Raw genomic sequence first — 18,524 nt, forward strand, 5'->3', positions numbered from 1 at the left:
TGAACAGGAAATCTCTTTCCACCTATTTAGATCTTCTTTGATTTCTTTTAGTAGTGTTGCATAGTTTTCTGTATACACATCTTTTACATCCGTGGTTAAGTTCATTTCTAGGTACTTAATTCTTTCAGTTACTATTTTGAATGGATTTTTTTCCTTAATTGATTCCTCAGTCAGGTCATTGCTTGTGTATAGAAGCATTACTGATTTTTGCACATTAATTTTATATTCCGCCTCCTTGCTGAATTTGTTTATTAGCTCATGGAACTTTGTTGATGATTTCTCAGGATTTTCCTAGTTTAGTATCATGTCATCTGCAAATAATGAAAGTTTTACTTCTTCCTTTCCAATTTGGATGCCTTTTATTTCTTTGCATTGCCTGATTGGTCTAGCTAGAACTTCTAGTACAATGTTGAATAACAGTGGTGACAGAGGACAGCCTTTTCTCACTCCTGATCTTAGGGGGAAAGCTTTCAGTCTCTCTCCATTGGGTATGATGCTGGCTATGGGTTTGTCATATGTGACCTTTATCATATTGATGAGGTTACCTTTGATTCCTACCTTTTGAATTGTTTCTATCAGAAAAGGATGTTGAATTTTGTCAAATTCTTATTCAAAATCAATCGAGATGACCATGTGATTTTTCCTTTTCTATCTGTTAATTTGCTGTATTACATTAATTGATTTTCTTGTGTTGAAGCATCCTTGCATTCCTGGTATAAACCCCTCTTAGTCTTGGTGTATAATTCTTTTAATGTGTTGTTCGATTCTATTTACCAGTAGTTTGTTGAGAATTTTTGCATCTATGTTCATTAAGGCGATTGGCTTGTAGTTTTCCTTTCTTATAGCATCTTTGCCCGGTTTGGTTATTGAAGTGATGTTAGCTCCATAAAATGAGTTAGGTAGCATTCCTGTTTCCTCAGTTTGTTGGAAAAGTTTGAGCAGGATTGGTGTTATTTCTTTTTGGAATGTTTGATAAAATTCCCCTGTGAAACCATCTGGCCCTGGGCTAGATATTTGATGACTGATTGAATCTCTTTACTTGTGATTGGTTTGTTGAGATCTTCTATTTTTTCTTGAGTCAGTATAGCTTGTTCATGTGCTTCCAGGAATTTGTCCATTTCATCTAAGTTGTCTAGTTTGTTGGCGTATAGTTGTTCATGAATTCCAATGTATCTTATTCCTCTGTTGCTTTTGTTTTTGGTGTTATATGTAAGAAACCATCGCTTGTCCCATGGCCACAAAGATTTACACTAATGTGTTCTCCTAAGAATTTTATAGTTTTAGTTCTTACATTTCTGTCTTTGATCCAGTTTGAGTTAACTTTTGTATTTGGTATGAGATAGGGATATAGATTCATTCTTTTACCTGTGCATATCCAGTTGTCCCAGCACCATTTATTGAAAAGTCTATTCTCTCCCTTTGGCACTGTTGTCAAAATAAATTGACCTTAGATGTATAGGTTCATTTTTTGACTCTCAAACCTACTACATCGATCTATATGTCTGCCCTTATGCCAGTCCTACACTGTCTTGATTAGTGTAGCTTTGTATAGTTTTGAAATTAGGATGTGTGTGTCTTCTAACTTTTTTCTTCTTTTTCAGTTGTCATGGGTCCCTTTCATTTCCATGTGAATTTTAAGATCAGCTCGTCCATGTCTTAAAAAAAGCATTTAGAATTTTGACAAAATTACGTTGACTTTGTAGATCAATTTGAGGACTGTTGTCATATTAACAGTATTATGTCATTCAGTACATGAAAATTGGACACCTTTCCATTTATTTAGATCTTCTTTAATTTCCTTCAAGATGTTTTCTAGTTTTCAATGTATAAGTCTAACACTTCTTCTGGCAAACTTATTTCTAAGTATTTTATTCATTTTTGTACCATTATTAATGGAATAGTTTCATTTATTTTACTTTTGGATTGTGCAATACTAAGGTATAGAAATGCTATAAGTTTTGGCATATTGATATTGTATCCTGCAACCTTGCTGAGTTACTTTATTAGTTGTAATTTTTTTAGTGGATTCCTTACCATTTTCTAATACAATACCATATCATCTACAAATAGAGATAATTTTAGCTATTTCTTTCCAATATGGATGACTTTTATTTCTTTTTCTTGCTTAATTACCCTGGCTAGAACATTTAATACAATGTTGAATAGAAGCGGCAAGAACATACATCCTTGTCTTGTTCCTGATCTTAGAGAGAAAGCATTCAGTCTTTCATCATTGATTATGATGTTAATTGTGTCTTTTTCGTAGATGACCATTATCAGGTGAGGAATTCCCATCTATTCCCAGTTTGTTGAATGTTTTTATCATGAAAGAGTATTGGAATCTATTAAATGCTTTTTTTGAGCCTATTGAAATGATCATGTGGAGTTTTTCTTTTATTCTATTAATGTAATGTATTGTCTTGATTTATTTCCTTAAGGTGAACCATCCTACCATCACTGGGATAAATTACATGTACTCATGGTATATAATCCTTTCTATATATGTTGCTGGAATTGATTTTTTAGTATTTTGTTGAGGAGTTTTGCATTTATATTTATAATATGAAGGATATTGGCCTGTAGTTGTCTTTGGTTTTGATATGCGGATAATACTGGTTTCATAGAATGGGTTTAGAAGTGTTCCCTTTTCTTCTATTTTTTTGGAAGAATTTATGAATGACTGGTGTTAAGTCTTTAAACTTTTGGTAGAGTCAACCAGTGTAGCCATCTTGTCCTGGACTTTAACTTGTGGGAAATTTTTTTGAGTACTATATGTCTAATCAGATTTTCTGCTTCTTTTTGAATCAATTATGATAGTTTGTGTCTTTCTAAGAATTGTCCAGTTCCTCTAATTTGTTGGCATACAATTGTTCTTAGTATGACTGTAAATTCCTTTTTATTTTTTTATATCAGTAGTGATGTCCTCTATTTCATTCCTTATTTTAGTAGTTTGAATGTGCTTTCTTTTTTCCTTCATCAGTGTAGTTAAAAGTAGTTTGAATGTGCTTTCTTTTTTTCTTCATCAGTATAGTTAAAAGTTTGTCAGTTTTGTTGGTTTTTCAAAGAACCAACTTTTGGTTTTATTGATTTTTTTTCTATTGTCTATTTCATTAATTTCTGCTCCAGTTTTTATTATTTCATCCTTCTCCTTGCCTTAGGTTTAGTCTGCCCTTTTTTTTCTAGTTTCTTTTTTTTTAATTTTTCAAATTAATTTTTAAAATTTTTTAAAAACTATGACAACAAACAAATGCAAACATTCTTAACATATGATCATTCTGTTCAACATATATAATTAGTAATTCACAATATCATCACATAGTTGCATATGCATCATCATAATCATTTCTTAGAACATTTGCATCAATTCAGAAAAAGAAATAAAAAGACAACAGAAAAAAATTCATTCATACCATACCATACCCCTTACCCCTCCCTTTTTAAAATTTATTTTTTATTTATTATACATAACCACCTACAAACACATTCTTACCATATGATCATTCCGTTCTTGTTATATAATCAATAACTCACACTATAATCACATAGTTGTATAGTGTATAGAAATGATCATGTATATCATGATCATTTCTTAGAACTTCTGCAATTCAGAAAAAGCAATAAAAAGAAGACAGAAAAAAATTCATACATACCATACCACTTACCGCTCCCCTTCACTGATCACCAGCATTTCAATCTACTAAATTTATTTTAACATTTGTTCCCCCTATTATTTGTTTATTTTTAATTCATATGTTTTACTTGTCTGTTGATAAGGTAGACAAAACGAGCATCATACACAAGGCTCTCACAACCACACAGCACACTGCGGCAGCCATATTATCATACAATTATCTTCAAGAAACATGGCCACCTGAGCACAGCTCCACATTTTTCAGGCAATTCCCTGCAGCCTCTCTGTTACACCTTAACTAAACAGGTGATATCTATTTAATGCATAAGAATAACCTCCAGGACCTCTCAACTCTGTTTGGAATCTCTCAGCCATTGACACTTTATTTTGCCTCATTTCTCTCTTCTCACTTTTGGTCAAAAAGGTTTTCTCAATGCCTTGGTGCTGAGTCCAAGCTCATTCTAGGATTTCTGTCCCAATTGCCAGGAAGGTCCACACCCCTGGGAGTCCTGTCCCACATAGAGAGGGGGAGGGCAGTGAGTTTGCTTGCTGTGCTGGCTGAGAGAGAGAAGCCACATCTGAGCAGCAAAAGAGGTTCTCTTGGGATGACTCTTAGGCCTATTTTTAAGTAGGCTTAACCTATCCTATGTGGGATTAAGTTTCATATGAACAAACCCCAAGATGGGAGGCTCGGCCTATTGCTTTGTCTGTCCCCACTGCCTGTGAGAATATCAAGAATTCTCCACTTGGGGAAGTTGAATTTTCCCCCTTTCTCACCACTCCCCCTAGGGGACTCTGCAAATACTTCCCTATTCACTGTTCAAATCACTATGGAACTTATCTGGGCATCACTCTGGACAAACCTACAAAATCTCATGCTCTGTGTAAGGTTCCAAGTACTACGGTGTTCGATTAAGCTGTCCACATAAGTTATATTAGAAAATGCACTAGTCAAAATTTAAATTTTGTACCAAATAAACATTTTTTGCTTGTCTCACACATACATTAAAGTTTTAAAATATTAATTACCATCTTTTTCAATACCCTGCATTATTGACATTCCTTTATTCTTCCTCATGTAGAAACATTTTTTAATTTGCACATTTAGTCACTATCATTATACATTCTATGCATTCCTAGATTATACCATTTCAGTCTTTATTGTCTATCCTTCTGACTTCACTTGTGTCCCCAGGCTTCCTCTCTCTATCATTCTCACATTCAGCTTCATTCAGTATTCTAACATTATTGTATTACAGTTAGGTAGCATTGTGCTATCCATTTCTGAATTTTTACAGTCATTCCTGTTGCAACATCTGTATCCCTTCAGCTCCAATTACCCAATATCTACTCTATTTCTATCTCCTGATGGTCTCTGTTACCAACTGAAATTCCCCAAGTTCATTCGCTAATGTCAGTTCATATCAGTGAGACCATACAGTATTTGTCCTTTTGTTTCTGGCTAATCTCACTCAGCATAATTCCCTTATGGTCCATCCATGTTGTTACATATTTCATAGCTTTATTCTGTCTTACAGCTGCATAATATTCCATCGTATGTATATACCACCGCTTGTTTAGCCACTCGTCTGTTGATAGACATTTGGGCTGTTTCCATCTTTTGGCAATTGTAAATGATGCTGCTATGAACATTGGTGTGCAAATGTTCGTTTGTGTCTTGGCTCTCATGTCATCGAAGTACATACCTAGCAATGGTATTGCCAGATCATATGGCAATTCTATACTTAGCTTCCTGTGGACTTGCCAAATTGCCTTCCACAGCGGTTGTACCATTTGACATTCCCACCAACAGTGGATAAATGTGCCTCTTTCTCCACATCCTCTCCAGCACTTGTCATTTTCTGTTTTATTGATAATGGCCATGCTGGTGGGTGTGAGATGATATCTCATTGTTTTGAATTTCACTTCCCTTATAGCCAGGGGAGTTGAGCATGTTTTCATGTGCCTTTTGGCCATTTGTATTTCCTCTTCTGACAAGTATCTGTTCAAGTCTTTTGCCCATTTTGTAATTGGGTTGTCTGTCTTTTTGTTGTTGATTTCTTTATATATTCTGGATAGTAGACCTTTATCTGATATATTGTTTCCAAATATTGTCTCCCATTGTATAGGCTGTCCTTTTACTGTCTTGACAAAGTTCTTTGATGCACAAAAGTGTTTAATTTTGAGGAGTTCACATTTCTTTCTTTCTTTCTTCAGAGCTCTTGCTTTGGGTGTAAGGTCTAGGAAACCACTTCCTATTATAAGATTTATAAGATATCTCCCTACATTTCTTCTAGCAGTTTTATGGTCTTAGATCTAATGTTTAGGTCTTTGATCCATTTTGAGTTAATTTTTGTATAGGGTGTGAGATATGGATCCTCTTTCATTCTTTTACATATGGATATCCAGTTCTCTAGGCACCATTTATTGAAGAGACTGTTCTGTCCCAGGTGAGTTGGCTTGACTGCCTTATCAAAGATCAATTGTCCATAGATGAGAGGGTCCACATCTGAACAATCTATTTGACTCCATTGGTCAGTATATCTATCTTTATGCCAGTACCATGCTGTTTTGACCATTGTAGCTTCATAATATGCCTTAAAGTCAGGTAGCGTGAGGCCTCCAATTGCATTTTTCTTTCTCAGGATATTTTTAGTTATTTGGGGCACCCTGCCACTCCAGATAAATTTGGTTATTGGTTTTTCTATTTCTGAAAAGAAATACCAATACAATAATTGGTATTGCATTGAGTCTGTAGATCAATTTAGGTAGAATTGACATCTTAACAATACTTAGTCTTCCAATTGGAACACAGTTGCCCTTCAATTTCTTTAGGTCTTCTGTAATTTCTATTGACAGTTTCTTGTGGTTTTCTTTGTAAAAGTCTTTTGTCTCTTTAGTCAAATTTATTCCTGAATATTTTATTCTTTTGGTTGCAATTGTAAATGGAATTTTTTTCTTGATTTCCCCGTCAGATTGTTTATTACCAGCGTATAGAAATACTACAGATTTTTGAGTGCTGGTCTTATAACCTGCCACTTTGCTGTACTCTTTTATTAGCTCTAGTACTTTTGCTGTGGATTTTTCAGGGTTTTCAACATAGAGTATCATATCATCTGCAACAGTGAGAGTTTTACTTCTTCCTTTCCAATTTTGATGCCTTACATTTGTTTTTCTTGTCTAATTGCTCTGGTTAGAACTTCCAACACAATGTTGAATAACAATGGTGGTAGTGGACATCCTTGTCTTGTTTCTGATCTTATGGGGAAAGTTTTCAGTTTTTCCCTGTTGAGGATGATGTTAGCTGTGGGTTTTTAATAGATTCCCTTTATGATGTTGTGGAAGTTCCCTTCTATTACTATCCTTTGAAGTGTTTTCAACAAGAAAGGATGTTGAATTTTGTCAAATGCCTTTTCTGCATCAATTGAGATGATCATGTGGTTTTTCTGCTTTGATTTGTTGATATGGTGTATTACATTAATTGATCTTCTTATGTTGAACCATCCTTGCATACCTGGGATGAATCCTACTTGGTCATGGTATATAATTTTTTTAATGTGCTGCTGGATTTGATTTGCAAGAATTTTGTTGAGGATGTTTATATCTATATTCATTAGAGAGTTTGGTCTGTAGTTTTCTTTTCTTGTAATATCTTTGTGTAGCTTTGATATGAGGGTGATGTTGGCTTCGAAGAATTACTTAGGTAGCTTTCCCTCCTCTTCAATTTTTTTGAAGAGTTTGAGCAGGATTGATGTTAATTATTTCTGGAATGTTTGGTAGAATTCACATGTGAAGCCATTTGGTCCTGGACTTCTCTTTTTGGGGAGCTTCTTAATGACTGATTCAATTTCTTTACTTTTTATTGGTTTGTTGAGGTTGTCTGTTTCTTCTCGAGTCAATGTTGGTTGTTAATGCCTTTTTAGGAAGTTGTTCATTTCACCTACATTGTTGAGTTTATTAGTATAAAGTTGTTCATAGTACCCTTTTGTTATTTCCTTTATTTCTGTGGGGCTAGTGGTTATGTCTCCTCTTCCATTTCTGATTTTATTTATTTGCATTCTCTCTCTTCTTGTCAACCTCACTGAAGGTCCATCAATCTTATTGATTTTCTCAAAGAACCAGTTTCTGGTTTTGCTGATTTTTCTTGATTGTTTTCACGTTCTCAGTTTCATTTATTTCTGCTCTAATCTTCATTATTTCTTTCCTTTTGCTTGCTTTGTGGTTAGTTTGCTGTTCTTTCTCTAGTTCTTCCACGTGGACAGTTAATTCCTCGATTTTTGCTGTTCCTTCTTTTTTGATATAGGCATTTAGGGCAATAAATTTCCCTCTTAGCATTGCCTTTGCTGCATCCCATGAATTTTTATATGCTGTGCTTTCATTTTCATGTGCCTCGAGATGTTTACTGATTTCTCTTGTAATTTCTTCCTTGACCCACTGGTTGTTTAAAGTGTGTTGTTAAGCCTCCATATATTTGTGAATTTTCTGGCACTCTGCCTATTATTGATTTCCAGCTTTATTCCTTTATGATCTGAGAAAGTGTCTTGCATGATTTCAATCTTTTTAAATTTAGTGGGACTTGCTTTGTGACCCAGCATATGGTCTATCCTTGAGAGTGGTCCATGAGCACTTGAGAAAAAAGGTGTATCCTGCTGTTATGGGGTGTAATGTTCTATAAATATCTGTTAAGTCTAGCTCATTTATTGTATTATTCAAATTCTCTGTTTCTTTATTGATCCTCTGTTTAGATGTTCTGTTCACTGATGAGAGTGTGGAATTGAAGTCTCCAACTATTATGGTAGATATGTCTATTTCTCTTTTCAGTGTTTTCAGTGTTTGCCTCATGTATTTTGGAGCATTCTGGCTTGGTGCATAAATATTTATAATTGTTATGTCTTCTTGTTGAATTGTTCCTTTTATTAATACATAGCGTCCTTCTTTGTCTCTTTTAACTGTTTTACATTTGAAGTCTAATTTGTTGGGTATTAGTATAGCTACTCCTACTCTTTTCTGATTGTTATTTGCTTGGAATATTTTATTCCCATCCTTTCACTTTCAACCTATGTTTATCCTTGGGTCTGAGATGCATTTGTTGCAGACAGCATATAGATGGGTCCTGTTTTTTAATCCATTCTGCCAGTCTATGTCTTTTGATTGGGGAATTTAATCCATTAACATTTACTGTTATTATTTTATGGGCAGTACTTTCTTCTACCATTTTGCCTTTTTGATTTCATTATGTCACATCTAATTTTTCTTTTTACCTTTATTGATGTTTTTCATTTCTATGCTCTTCTCCACACCTCTCTCTCTTGTCTTTTATTGTCTGTCTCTAGTGCTCCTTTTAGTATTTCCTGCAGAGCTGGTCTCTTGGTCACAAATTCTCTCAGTGAATTTTTGTCTGAAAATGTTTTAATTTCCCCCTCATTTTTGAAGGACAGTTTTGCTGGATGCAGAATTCTTGGTTGGCAGTTTTTCTCTTTTGTTATCTTAAATATATCATCCCACTGTCTTCTCACCTCCATGGTTTCTGCTGAGAAATCTACACATAGTCTTATTGGGCCTCCCTTGTATGTGATGGATTGTTTTTCTCTTGTTGCTTTCAAGATTCTCTCTTTCTCTTTGACACCTGACATTCTGATTAGTAAGTTTCTTGGAGTACGTCTATTTGGATCTATTCTGTTTGGGTTATGCTGCACTTCTTGGATCTGCAATTTTAAGTTTTTCAGAAGAGATGGGAAATTTTCTGCGATAATTTCCTCCATTAGTTTTTCTCCTCCTTTTCCCTTCTCATTTCCTTCTGGGATACACACAACATGTATATGCATGTGCTGCATGTCGTCATTCAGTTCACTGAGTCCCTGCCCATATATTTTCCATTCTTTTCCCTATATTTTCTTTTGCTTGTCAGATTTCAGATGTCCCATCCTCCAGTTCACTAATCCTATCTTCTGCCTCTTGAAATCTCACATTATAGGTTTCCATTGTTTTTTTCATCTCTTCTACTGTAACTTTCATTCCCATAAGTTCTGTGATTTGTTTTTTCAGACTTTCAATTTCTTCTTTTGGTTCATTTTTTGCCTTCTTTATATCCTCCCTTAATTCATTTATTTGATTTTTGATGAGGTTTTCCACATCTGTTTGAACATTCTGAATTGTTTCAACTCCTGTATCTCATTTGAATTTTTGTTTTGTTTCTTTGACTGGGCCATTTCTTCAATTTTCCTAGTATAATCTGTTATTTTTTTGCTGGTGTCTAAGCATTTAATTACCTTAATTAGTTTATTCTGGAGATTGTTTTCACTTTTTTTTCTCTAGAATTTTCTTGCTGTATGATTTTGTTCTCTATCTGTTCTTTGACATTCAGTTCAGCTTATTCTAGACCTCTAGCTTAGGTTTTGTTTAATAGATCATAATTTTTCAGTTCTTGTTTTCTTGTTTCTTGCCCTGCATGTATGGTGCCCTTTTTTTCCCCTTAGGATGGTCTACTTAGGTATTATAGACCCCAGTCAGATTTTCCCAGACTAAACTGTTCTCCTCTCAGAAGGAAAGAGTCACCTGCATCTGTTTTCCCTGAGGGTGAGACCCAACAGATTCAAAAGCTTTCCTATGAAGTCTGGACTTTGCATTTTTCTTATCCTGTCCAGTATGTGGCGCTTATCTTCCTGCAAATTCCACCAGCTTAAGGTGCTGTGGTACCTTTAACTTCAGCAGACTCTCCCTGCTCGGGGCATGGTGGAGACAGAGGTCAGGTTTTAAGCTGGCTTTAGTTGCTTCACTTTTCCAGATCCTGGAGTTTGAATTCCTTGAGGGTGGAATTCCACCTGAGCTGGGCCACACCCCTCTCCTGGGGAAGGCACAGACTCCATACAAGCTCTCAAACAAGCTCAATTCTGCCTATGCCTGGGGCATTGGATCCTGAGAAGCCTTGCAGCTGTATCCAAAGTGTAATTAATCCCTAGAAACACAGCCACAAAACAGAAAAAGAAAAATCCTTTTCCCAGCAGGACCCTGCTCCTCAGGTTTGCCAATCAAGACCTTAAGTTGGTAAATGGCTCCGTGTATCTCCAGGTCCTATGTGCCCCCTCCTTTCCTTCAGGGGTGAGACCTTTTTCTAATCCAAAAAAACCCTCTGTTTTTTTTTTCTTTTTTGTCAGCCCTGCCCCTCTGCACCAGGGCAAAAACTAGGGACCTCTGCTTTTAGTCGAGGTTCAGCTGAGCTGGAGCCGTATTTTTAGTAGTCAAAATTTGTTAATTAATTCCAGAATTGGAGTTTTGTTGCACTCAGCCCCTGCTGCTAGTCAAATCTCTTTCCTTTCCCCTCTGGGAAGCAGCCTGTGGGGGAGGGGTGCCAGCTGCCATGGCTTGGGGAACTCATGGTCCTGGGCCGGCTCGCAGCTCTGTGTGTCCTGTCACTGACGTTGCCCTAGCAGTTGTTCTGTACTGTCACTGGCTGTTTACTAGCTGCTCTGGAGGACGAACTAAATCCCACACCTTGCTAAGCCGCCATCTTGGCTTTCCACCTCTTTTTCTAGTTTCTTAAGGTAGAAAGTTAGGTTATTAATTGAACTCCTCTTGTTTTAAATTTAGACATTTGCATCTATAGTTTTTTTAAAGCACTGATTTGTCTTTATCCCAGGAGGTTTTCTGTTTTTGTGTGCTGTTTGGTAGGTATCACTTTTCATTCTTTTTTCATGTGACTGTCTCATTATTGCAGCATCATATGTCGAACTATTTATTTATTTATTTATTTATTTTGGGCGGGGAGAAGTGCATGGATTGGGAATTGAACCTGGGTCTCCCACATGGCAGGCGAGAGTCCTACCACTGGACTACCCTTGCACCCCCATCCCATAAGTTTTTATATGTTGTGTTTTCATTTTCATTCATCTCAAAATATTTTCTGATTCCCTGTTTTGCTTTGACTTCCTGTAGGTATGTAACATTCCTATTCCATCACTGAATTAATTTCAAAGACCATCCGTATCTCCAGGACCCTGAATTTACACTTTTAGAGAGTAATTTGTGAGGAATAAAGGACCTGAAAATAGACATGAACGGCTCTTGAAGCTATTCTGTGTCCTCTGTACTTCTAAACCAGTGATTCTCAATCCGGGATGATATTGTCCTCTAGGCACCATTTGGCAATGTCTGGAGATATTTTTGGTAGTCGTAACTGGGAAGGGGCACTTCTGACATCTACTGATTAGAGGCCAAGAATGCTGCTAAACATCGTACAATTCACGGGATAGCACTCTACCCCCCAAGAGAAGGAATCATCATGACCAAAATGTCAGTAGTGCTGCAATTAAGTAATCTTTTTAAAAGAGAAAACCCTTACATTGGTGGGACTCTTTCCCACTCACACACCACCTAACGCAGTGCTTTACCCCTTCTTCACAATGGTCCCTGAGGTAGGTGGTAATGTCACAATTTGAGATGAAGCAAGTAATGCCTTAAAAGTGAATTGATCTTTTGGTCAGTGGCAGAGGCAGTACTACCACCTCCTAGTCCAGCTGTTTCCCAGAGAGCCCACAGCTACTTGTTTTAGCCACTTCACCCTTTTAAAGTGGATCATCATCATGTACTGTCTTGTGAGTATAATATTGGTAGGCATTGAGGAGGTAAATGTTAATGAGCTTTTCCTAGCTAAGAAGGCTGTGCACTATTTTGTAATCCCCTGTTTAATGTCTCCCTCTGCATCTAAAATGTAAACTCCCTTTGGGTAGCATAGCATTTGTCATGGTGTAGGCATTCAGTAAATTTTTGTTGAATGAATGGGAAGATATGAAAGAAAATATACCAAATATTAACTTGAATATGTCTAGGATCTTGGAATGAAGGTTGTACCTTCCTCCAGAAGAGGTTGGAAATGGGGTGTGACTGTTAGAATTGGCAGAGGAAGTGAAGCTGTGGATCCATACACTGGCTATTTTGCCTATAGAAGTTTAATTGTGTTATCATTAATAAGGTTGATGAATATCATTTCCCTTGTTAAACTTTCCACATTTCAGTCTCCTTTTCTCTTTGAATCATTTGTGCTTGCATCTTTTTACCTTTATTAAAAGACCCACTTTAACTCTGCTTAAACAATTATTTTGTACCCTCAGATTTTTTCCCTAAAGGTGTTATAAAAAACATAACTTTAAAAAAATACTGTGTGATTTTGCCATCAAAATTATCCTTAAATTATCCTGTCCCTCTAAGTTGTAAGGTCACAGTTTTCTCATCCATAGAGTAGAAATGATGATATTCTGTTACCTAATTGCAATCTTTTCTAAAGATAAAATAATTTAAAAGAGATAAAAGCATTTTGAACAATACTGTGTAAATAGTAAGACACCTCCAGTTACTGGATAACTCTGAAAAACTGTGTTTGTATGAACAATACAATCACAACCAGTTATAATCCTATTATTAAAGTAGTTTGCTAGATTGAAACAAAGTGCATTTGGATTTTGCACTCCTTACAAACATTGCTAGCCTAAGGAAATGAGATTCTTTTCTTCTCATAATTTTGTTAAAAGAGAAAAAATAAACATCAGCAGCCTCCTCAATTGAAAGCTATTTTTTACCTTGCACTGTCTTGACAGTCACTATACCTTAATCTTTTTTTCTTCATAGGTGTTACAGAACATCTTGGACACTGAAAAAGAGTATGCTAAAGAACTTCAATCTCTCCTTGTTACTTATTTAAGACCCCTGCAGTCTAATAACAAGTAAGACATGTTAAATAAATAAAGCAAAATAATGCCAGCATGTGAAATATGTGATATACTCTCATGTCACCAAATAATTGATTTTGCCCTGTAGAAGAATTTCCGCAAATCACAGGTTGCCAAGAACATGATCAGGGCAACAGAAATTGTGCAAGATATGGCTTTTGCAGAGCTCGACTATCTTTGTCTTCTGGCTATGGAAGGATAAGCAGATCTGCATTTTTCTCAGTTTTTATCTTGCACATATTCTAAAGTGATATATCTGGTTTCACTTTGCAGAAAAAGGCCTCCCTGGTTCTTTTATTCAGAAAGCATATGAACTGGAAGTTCTTGTGCTCATTCTGATGTTTATGCACCAGAGCAGAACCTTTTTACCATGCTCTGAAAGTGGAAAGGTATATGACATTTGCCGATGTTCAGAAGAACAGTTTAAGCCAGCATTTTACCTAGGTAAAGGTGAATGATTAAAGATGCTTAAGTGTTTTTTTTTTTTTTTTACAAAGTGTTCAAACGTTTTCTAGTCTTAGAAATCTGAATTGATTACCTAAGGCCCAAATTGAAAACTTTTAGTTTTCATGAGTGAAAAATATTAACCATTTATTTTTCGTGCTTATAGGCACGATAACAATAAGGCTAACTGCATTTGTGCATATTCTTACTTTAATTGATTAAATTAAAGAGATTATGATCTGTAAATCAAATACAAAGTTCAGTAGTTTTCCCATGTAAGAAAGGACAAAAGTCTTCCTTTTGACCTCAGGAAGAATTTACTTTTGCTGGACAGTTGCCTTAACAATTGACTTCAGACTTAAATATGTTTAATATATTTCACTTTCTTTTCCTTTTCCAAATTATGTTTGTGTAGGCATAATGTCTTGCCAAATTTCCCACTTGGTTATTTTCATGGGACTATGGGAGTGTTACTTTGTTACGAAAGGGTTTCATATTCCTGCTTTGTAAAAGTTTAAACATGATCAACAATGAAATTTTTTTGTTATTATTCTTTGAAATCTGAAGTGTTCTGTGAATTGCTCTTGAGCTGGATGGGACCTCAATAAATCATTAGGTCTAGTGCCCTGGAAAAAAAAAGTCCTGTCCTCATTGAATACATAAGAAAACATAAGCCAAAAGAGGTTAATGCCTTATCCATCACATAATATGTTAAATGGCCAAACTGGATCCACTGAGTCTCCTGCCACCAAGGGAAATGTGTCCTCTGTTTTCTGGAGGTGACAGGTAGAGGAGAAGGAAAGGGAAACAGAAATGGTAATTCTGGGAAGGGAGATAGTAAGATTTCAAATGGAGGAGTGACTGATTAGAAATCCAAAAAAACAGTAAGAGGAAAGGAATGGAAAAGACCCCAGGCAGAGGAAGTAAGAGACTTGAGTCAGACCTGCTTGGTTCCTAAATAAATTTAGAATACAGTTATAGTATGTTCTTTATTAGTTCTCACTGTCTTACAGGGCTCAAGTGATCTGAGTAAAACAGACTGTTTGCTGTCTGTTTTAGCCAGTCAGGTCCTTTTTTTTTTTTTTCAATTTTTTTTATTTTACTTTTTCAAATACCAAAAAACACCAAACAAATGCAAACTTTACTATTTTGATCATTCCGTTCTACATATATAATCAGTAATTTACAATATCATCACATAGTTGCATATTCATCATCATGGTCATTTCTTGGAACATTTGCATCTATTCAGAAAAAGAAATAAAATGAAAATAGAAAAGAAATTTATACATACCACACCCCTTACCCCTCGCTTTCATTAGCATTTCAAACCAAATTTATTTTAACATTTGTTCCCCCTATTATTTATTTTTATTCCATATGTTCTACTCGTCTGTTGACAAGGTAGATAAAAGGAGCATCAGACACAAGGTTTTCACAATCACACAGTCACATTGTGAAAGCTATATCATTATACAATCATCTTCAAGAACATGGTTACTGGAACAGAACTCCACATTTTCAGGCAGTTCCCTCCAGCCTCTCCATCATATCTTCACTAACAAGGTGTTATCTATTTTATGCATAAGAATAACCTCCAGGATAACCTCTCAACTCTGTTTGGAATCTCACAGCCATTGACACTTTGTCTCATTTCACTCTTTCCCCTTTTGGTCAAGAAGGTTTTATCAATCCCTTGATGCTAAGTCTTAGCTCATTCTAGGGTTTTTCTCAATCGCTTGATGCTGAATCTCAGCTCATTCTAGGATTTCTGTCCCATGTTGCCAGGAAGGTCCACACCCCTGGGAGTCATATCCCATGTAGACAGGGGGAGGGTGGTCAGTTTGCTTGTTGTATTGGCTGGAGAGAGAGGCCCCATCTGAGCAACAAAAGAGGTTCTCTTGGGGGTGACTCTTAGGCCTAATTTTAAGTAGGCTTGGCCTATCCTTTGTGGAGTTAAGTTTCATATGAATAAACCCAAGACTGGGGGCTCAGCCTATAGCTTTGGTTGTCCCCACTACTTGTGAGAATATCAAGAATTCAACTTGGGGATGTTGGATTTTCCCCCTTTCTCACCATTCCCCGAAGAGGACTTTGAAAATACTTTTTTATTCACTGTTCAAAGCACTCTGGGAGTTATCGGGGCATCACTCTGGACAAACCAACAAAATCTCATGTCCTCCTCAAGGTTCCATGTACTTATGGTGTTCAATTAAACTGTCTACATAAGTTATATTAGGAAATGTACTAGTCAAAATATAAATTTTGTACCAAATAAACATTTTTTGCTTTAGTCTCACACATAAGTTGAAATTTTAAACTATTAATTACCATCTTTTTTTCAGCACCCTGCAGTAGTGACATTCCTTTGTTCTTCCTCATGCAAAAACATTTTTTAAATTTGTACATTTAGTCACTATCATTATATACTCTAGGCATTCCTAGATTATACCATCTCAGTCTTTATCGTCTATCTTTCTTTCTGACTTCATTTATGTCCCCAGCCCTCCTCCCTCTATCATTCTCATATGCAGCTTCATTCAGTGTTTTAACATAATTGTATTACAGTTAGGTAGTATTGTGCTGTTCATTTCTGAGTTTTTGTATCCAGTCCTGTTGCACAGTCTGTATCCCTTCAGCTCCAATTGCCCAATATCTTACCCTATTTCTATCTTCTGATGGTCTCTGTTACCAATGAAATTAAGAGTCAGGTTCTTGCTGTTATAAGAAAGGAACAGCCTGGGAAGCTGGCTGGCTGGCTGAAGGTTTTGCTTTTGACACCCAAAATAGGGGCTTTCCAGCTTGTGGTTCAGGAGGACATTATAGCAGAGGAGCTCGGGGCTTTTTAAACTCTAGTGGTTACTGGTATGCTTGTTTGGGTCTTCCCTTTCTTTATTAGTCAGCAAAAATTACTCTCTTGGAATTATTCCCCTAGGTTTGTTATATTTGCAAGGGGAAAGAACATGTGGCAGACACTAGCCTTTTTAGCAAATCTTCAGAAAAGTTTCTACCTCAAAGTAAACTATGGAGTCAGGCTGTTTCAGTTCAAATCCTAGCTTTGCCATTCACTGACTTTGTGACTTCGAGTGATTTTCTTCACCTCTGTGTGCCTGGTTTTCCTCACCTTCAAATGGAGATAGCTCACAGAATTTTTGTGGGGTTAAAATGAATTATTTGTAAAACATTTATATCAGTGTAAAAGCTATATGAGTGTTAGCTCTTGTTATCATCACATGCTGTTTGGTAGGGGAAGAACGGCTGAGAACATTCTTAGTGTAGAGGCCCTGGGTAAAATTGTTCAGTGTGCCGTTACTTGATGCCACTCCATCACCACTGCCCCCCTCCCCAAATATATGTATATATCAGTACTATTTTCCTTCCTACTTTATTTCCTGAAGATTTCCTTTAGTTGACTTATGAGCACTTTAGTTTAGGAGAAACTAGATTTGCTATTTTCCCTGTACATTTATAAGCCCATATAATATCCTTCACTTATGTCACTAGTTTCTCTAGAGGAAGATAGTCAAAAGTTTTTACACCCATTTCCAACTATGATGTATTTTATCTATTGAAATAATTAGCTATTGAGAACTTGTTATTTATTTAGTCTTTGCTTTATAAAATACCTAAATGCCCCTTATAACTCTCTCATTTTCTTCAGATCATTATTCTTATTATACAAAAAGGAAGCTTTAAAAAGTTGCTTAAGACCACAGAATTGGTGTAACTTAAAAAGCAAGATTAAAATGTAGAGGTTGCTTCCCTTATGCTATTGTGCGGATGTTAGCAAGCTAAGTAACTAGACTAGAGTCACCCTCAAGTTCTGGTCACTGAAACTACATATATTGTTTTCAGTCTGAGTACTGTGGAGTTTACATCCTTACTGGGAAACTTTGAAGAAGTATGCTCATTTCAACAGACGCTCTGCCAAGCCTTGGAAGAATGTTCAAAGTAAGTGCCTCATGTTGCCATTAGAATAGCCAACAACATTGCTTTTTGATTGCTGTCGTTATTTTCTTTCTGTTGATTTAGATAAAGGTACTTTATATTCATGCCTTGGTCACAAAACTTTGATAGATTATTTCAGAACAAAGTAACAATACAGAGAGAATGCACTGGGTGGTGATGGTCAGTGTCAGGCGGCTAGTTGTGTATCGGGACTCTACACCCAGGAAACTATTTCAGATTTATTGAAAAATCACAGCAGTTTACTGCTTCTGGTTAGTATAAGAGGCACAGGAGATCTTAATCGACCATAGATCCTGATTAGATAATTTCTTTTGTACACCGCCAATTATTTGAAAAAAAACAATGGGTCTGTTCATTCAGTTGCACAAGCTTATCTATCCTTCTCTTGTTAATCACTCCTGGTGTCATATCTGTTATGTTCCGAATTGTAACACATAGAAAGTGGGGAAAGAAACATTATATCTTTATATGAACCCCAACACCTATTTAAGAGATTGCTAGGTTGGGAGGTGTGTATTTACATACTACAGAGGGTACTGTAATGATCATCAGGCAGCAAGTTTTTGTACCAGGATGAATTCTCCAAGCAGCTTATGGTAGAGAAATTGGAGTCTTATATTGTCTAAGGGGAAGCTGAGGTGATTGCTGTTTCTTGTGCTTTGTGAGGCACAGATCAATGTCCAGGGAGGTAAGATGGAGAGAGCCTGAACTAAAGGAGATCTGAGGAGCCACTCCAAAGGCCAGTAGGGATCTAGATT

At 36.2% G+C, this 18,524-nt stretch overlaps 1 protein-coding gene across 4 annotated transcripts in view; it reads left to right on the top strand.

Annotated features, from left to right (window-relative positions):
* The window catches only part of ARHGEF6 (Rac/Cdc42 guanine nucleotide exchange factor 6), a 166,260-nt gene that overhangs the window by 96,789 nt on the left and 50,947 nt on the right, over positions 1-18,524 (top strand). For all 4 annotated transcript variants that reach the window (XM_077145354.1, XM_077145353.1, XM_077145355.1 and 1 more), the window contains 2 exons: positions 13,253-13,347; positions 17,653-17,748. In XM_077145354.1, the coding sequence (XP_077001469.1) occupies positions 13,253-13,347; positions 17,653-17,748 (191 nt within the window). The remainder of the gene's footprint in view (positions 1-13,252; positions 13,348-17,652; positions 17,749-18,524) is intronic.

Source organism: Tamandua tetradactyla, chromosome X, assembly GCF_023851605.1.
Source record: "Tamandua tetradactyla isolate mTamTet1 chromosome X, mTamTet1.pri, whole genome shotgun sequence".
Lineage (NCBI taxonomy): Eukaryota > Metazoa > Chordata > Mammalia > Pilosa > Myrmecophagidae > Tamandua > Tamandua tetradactyla.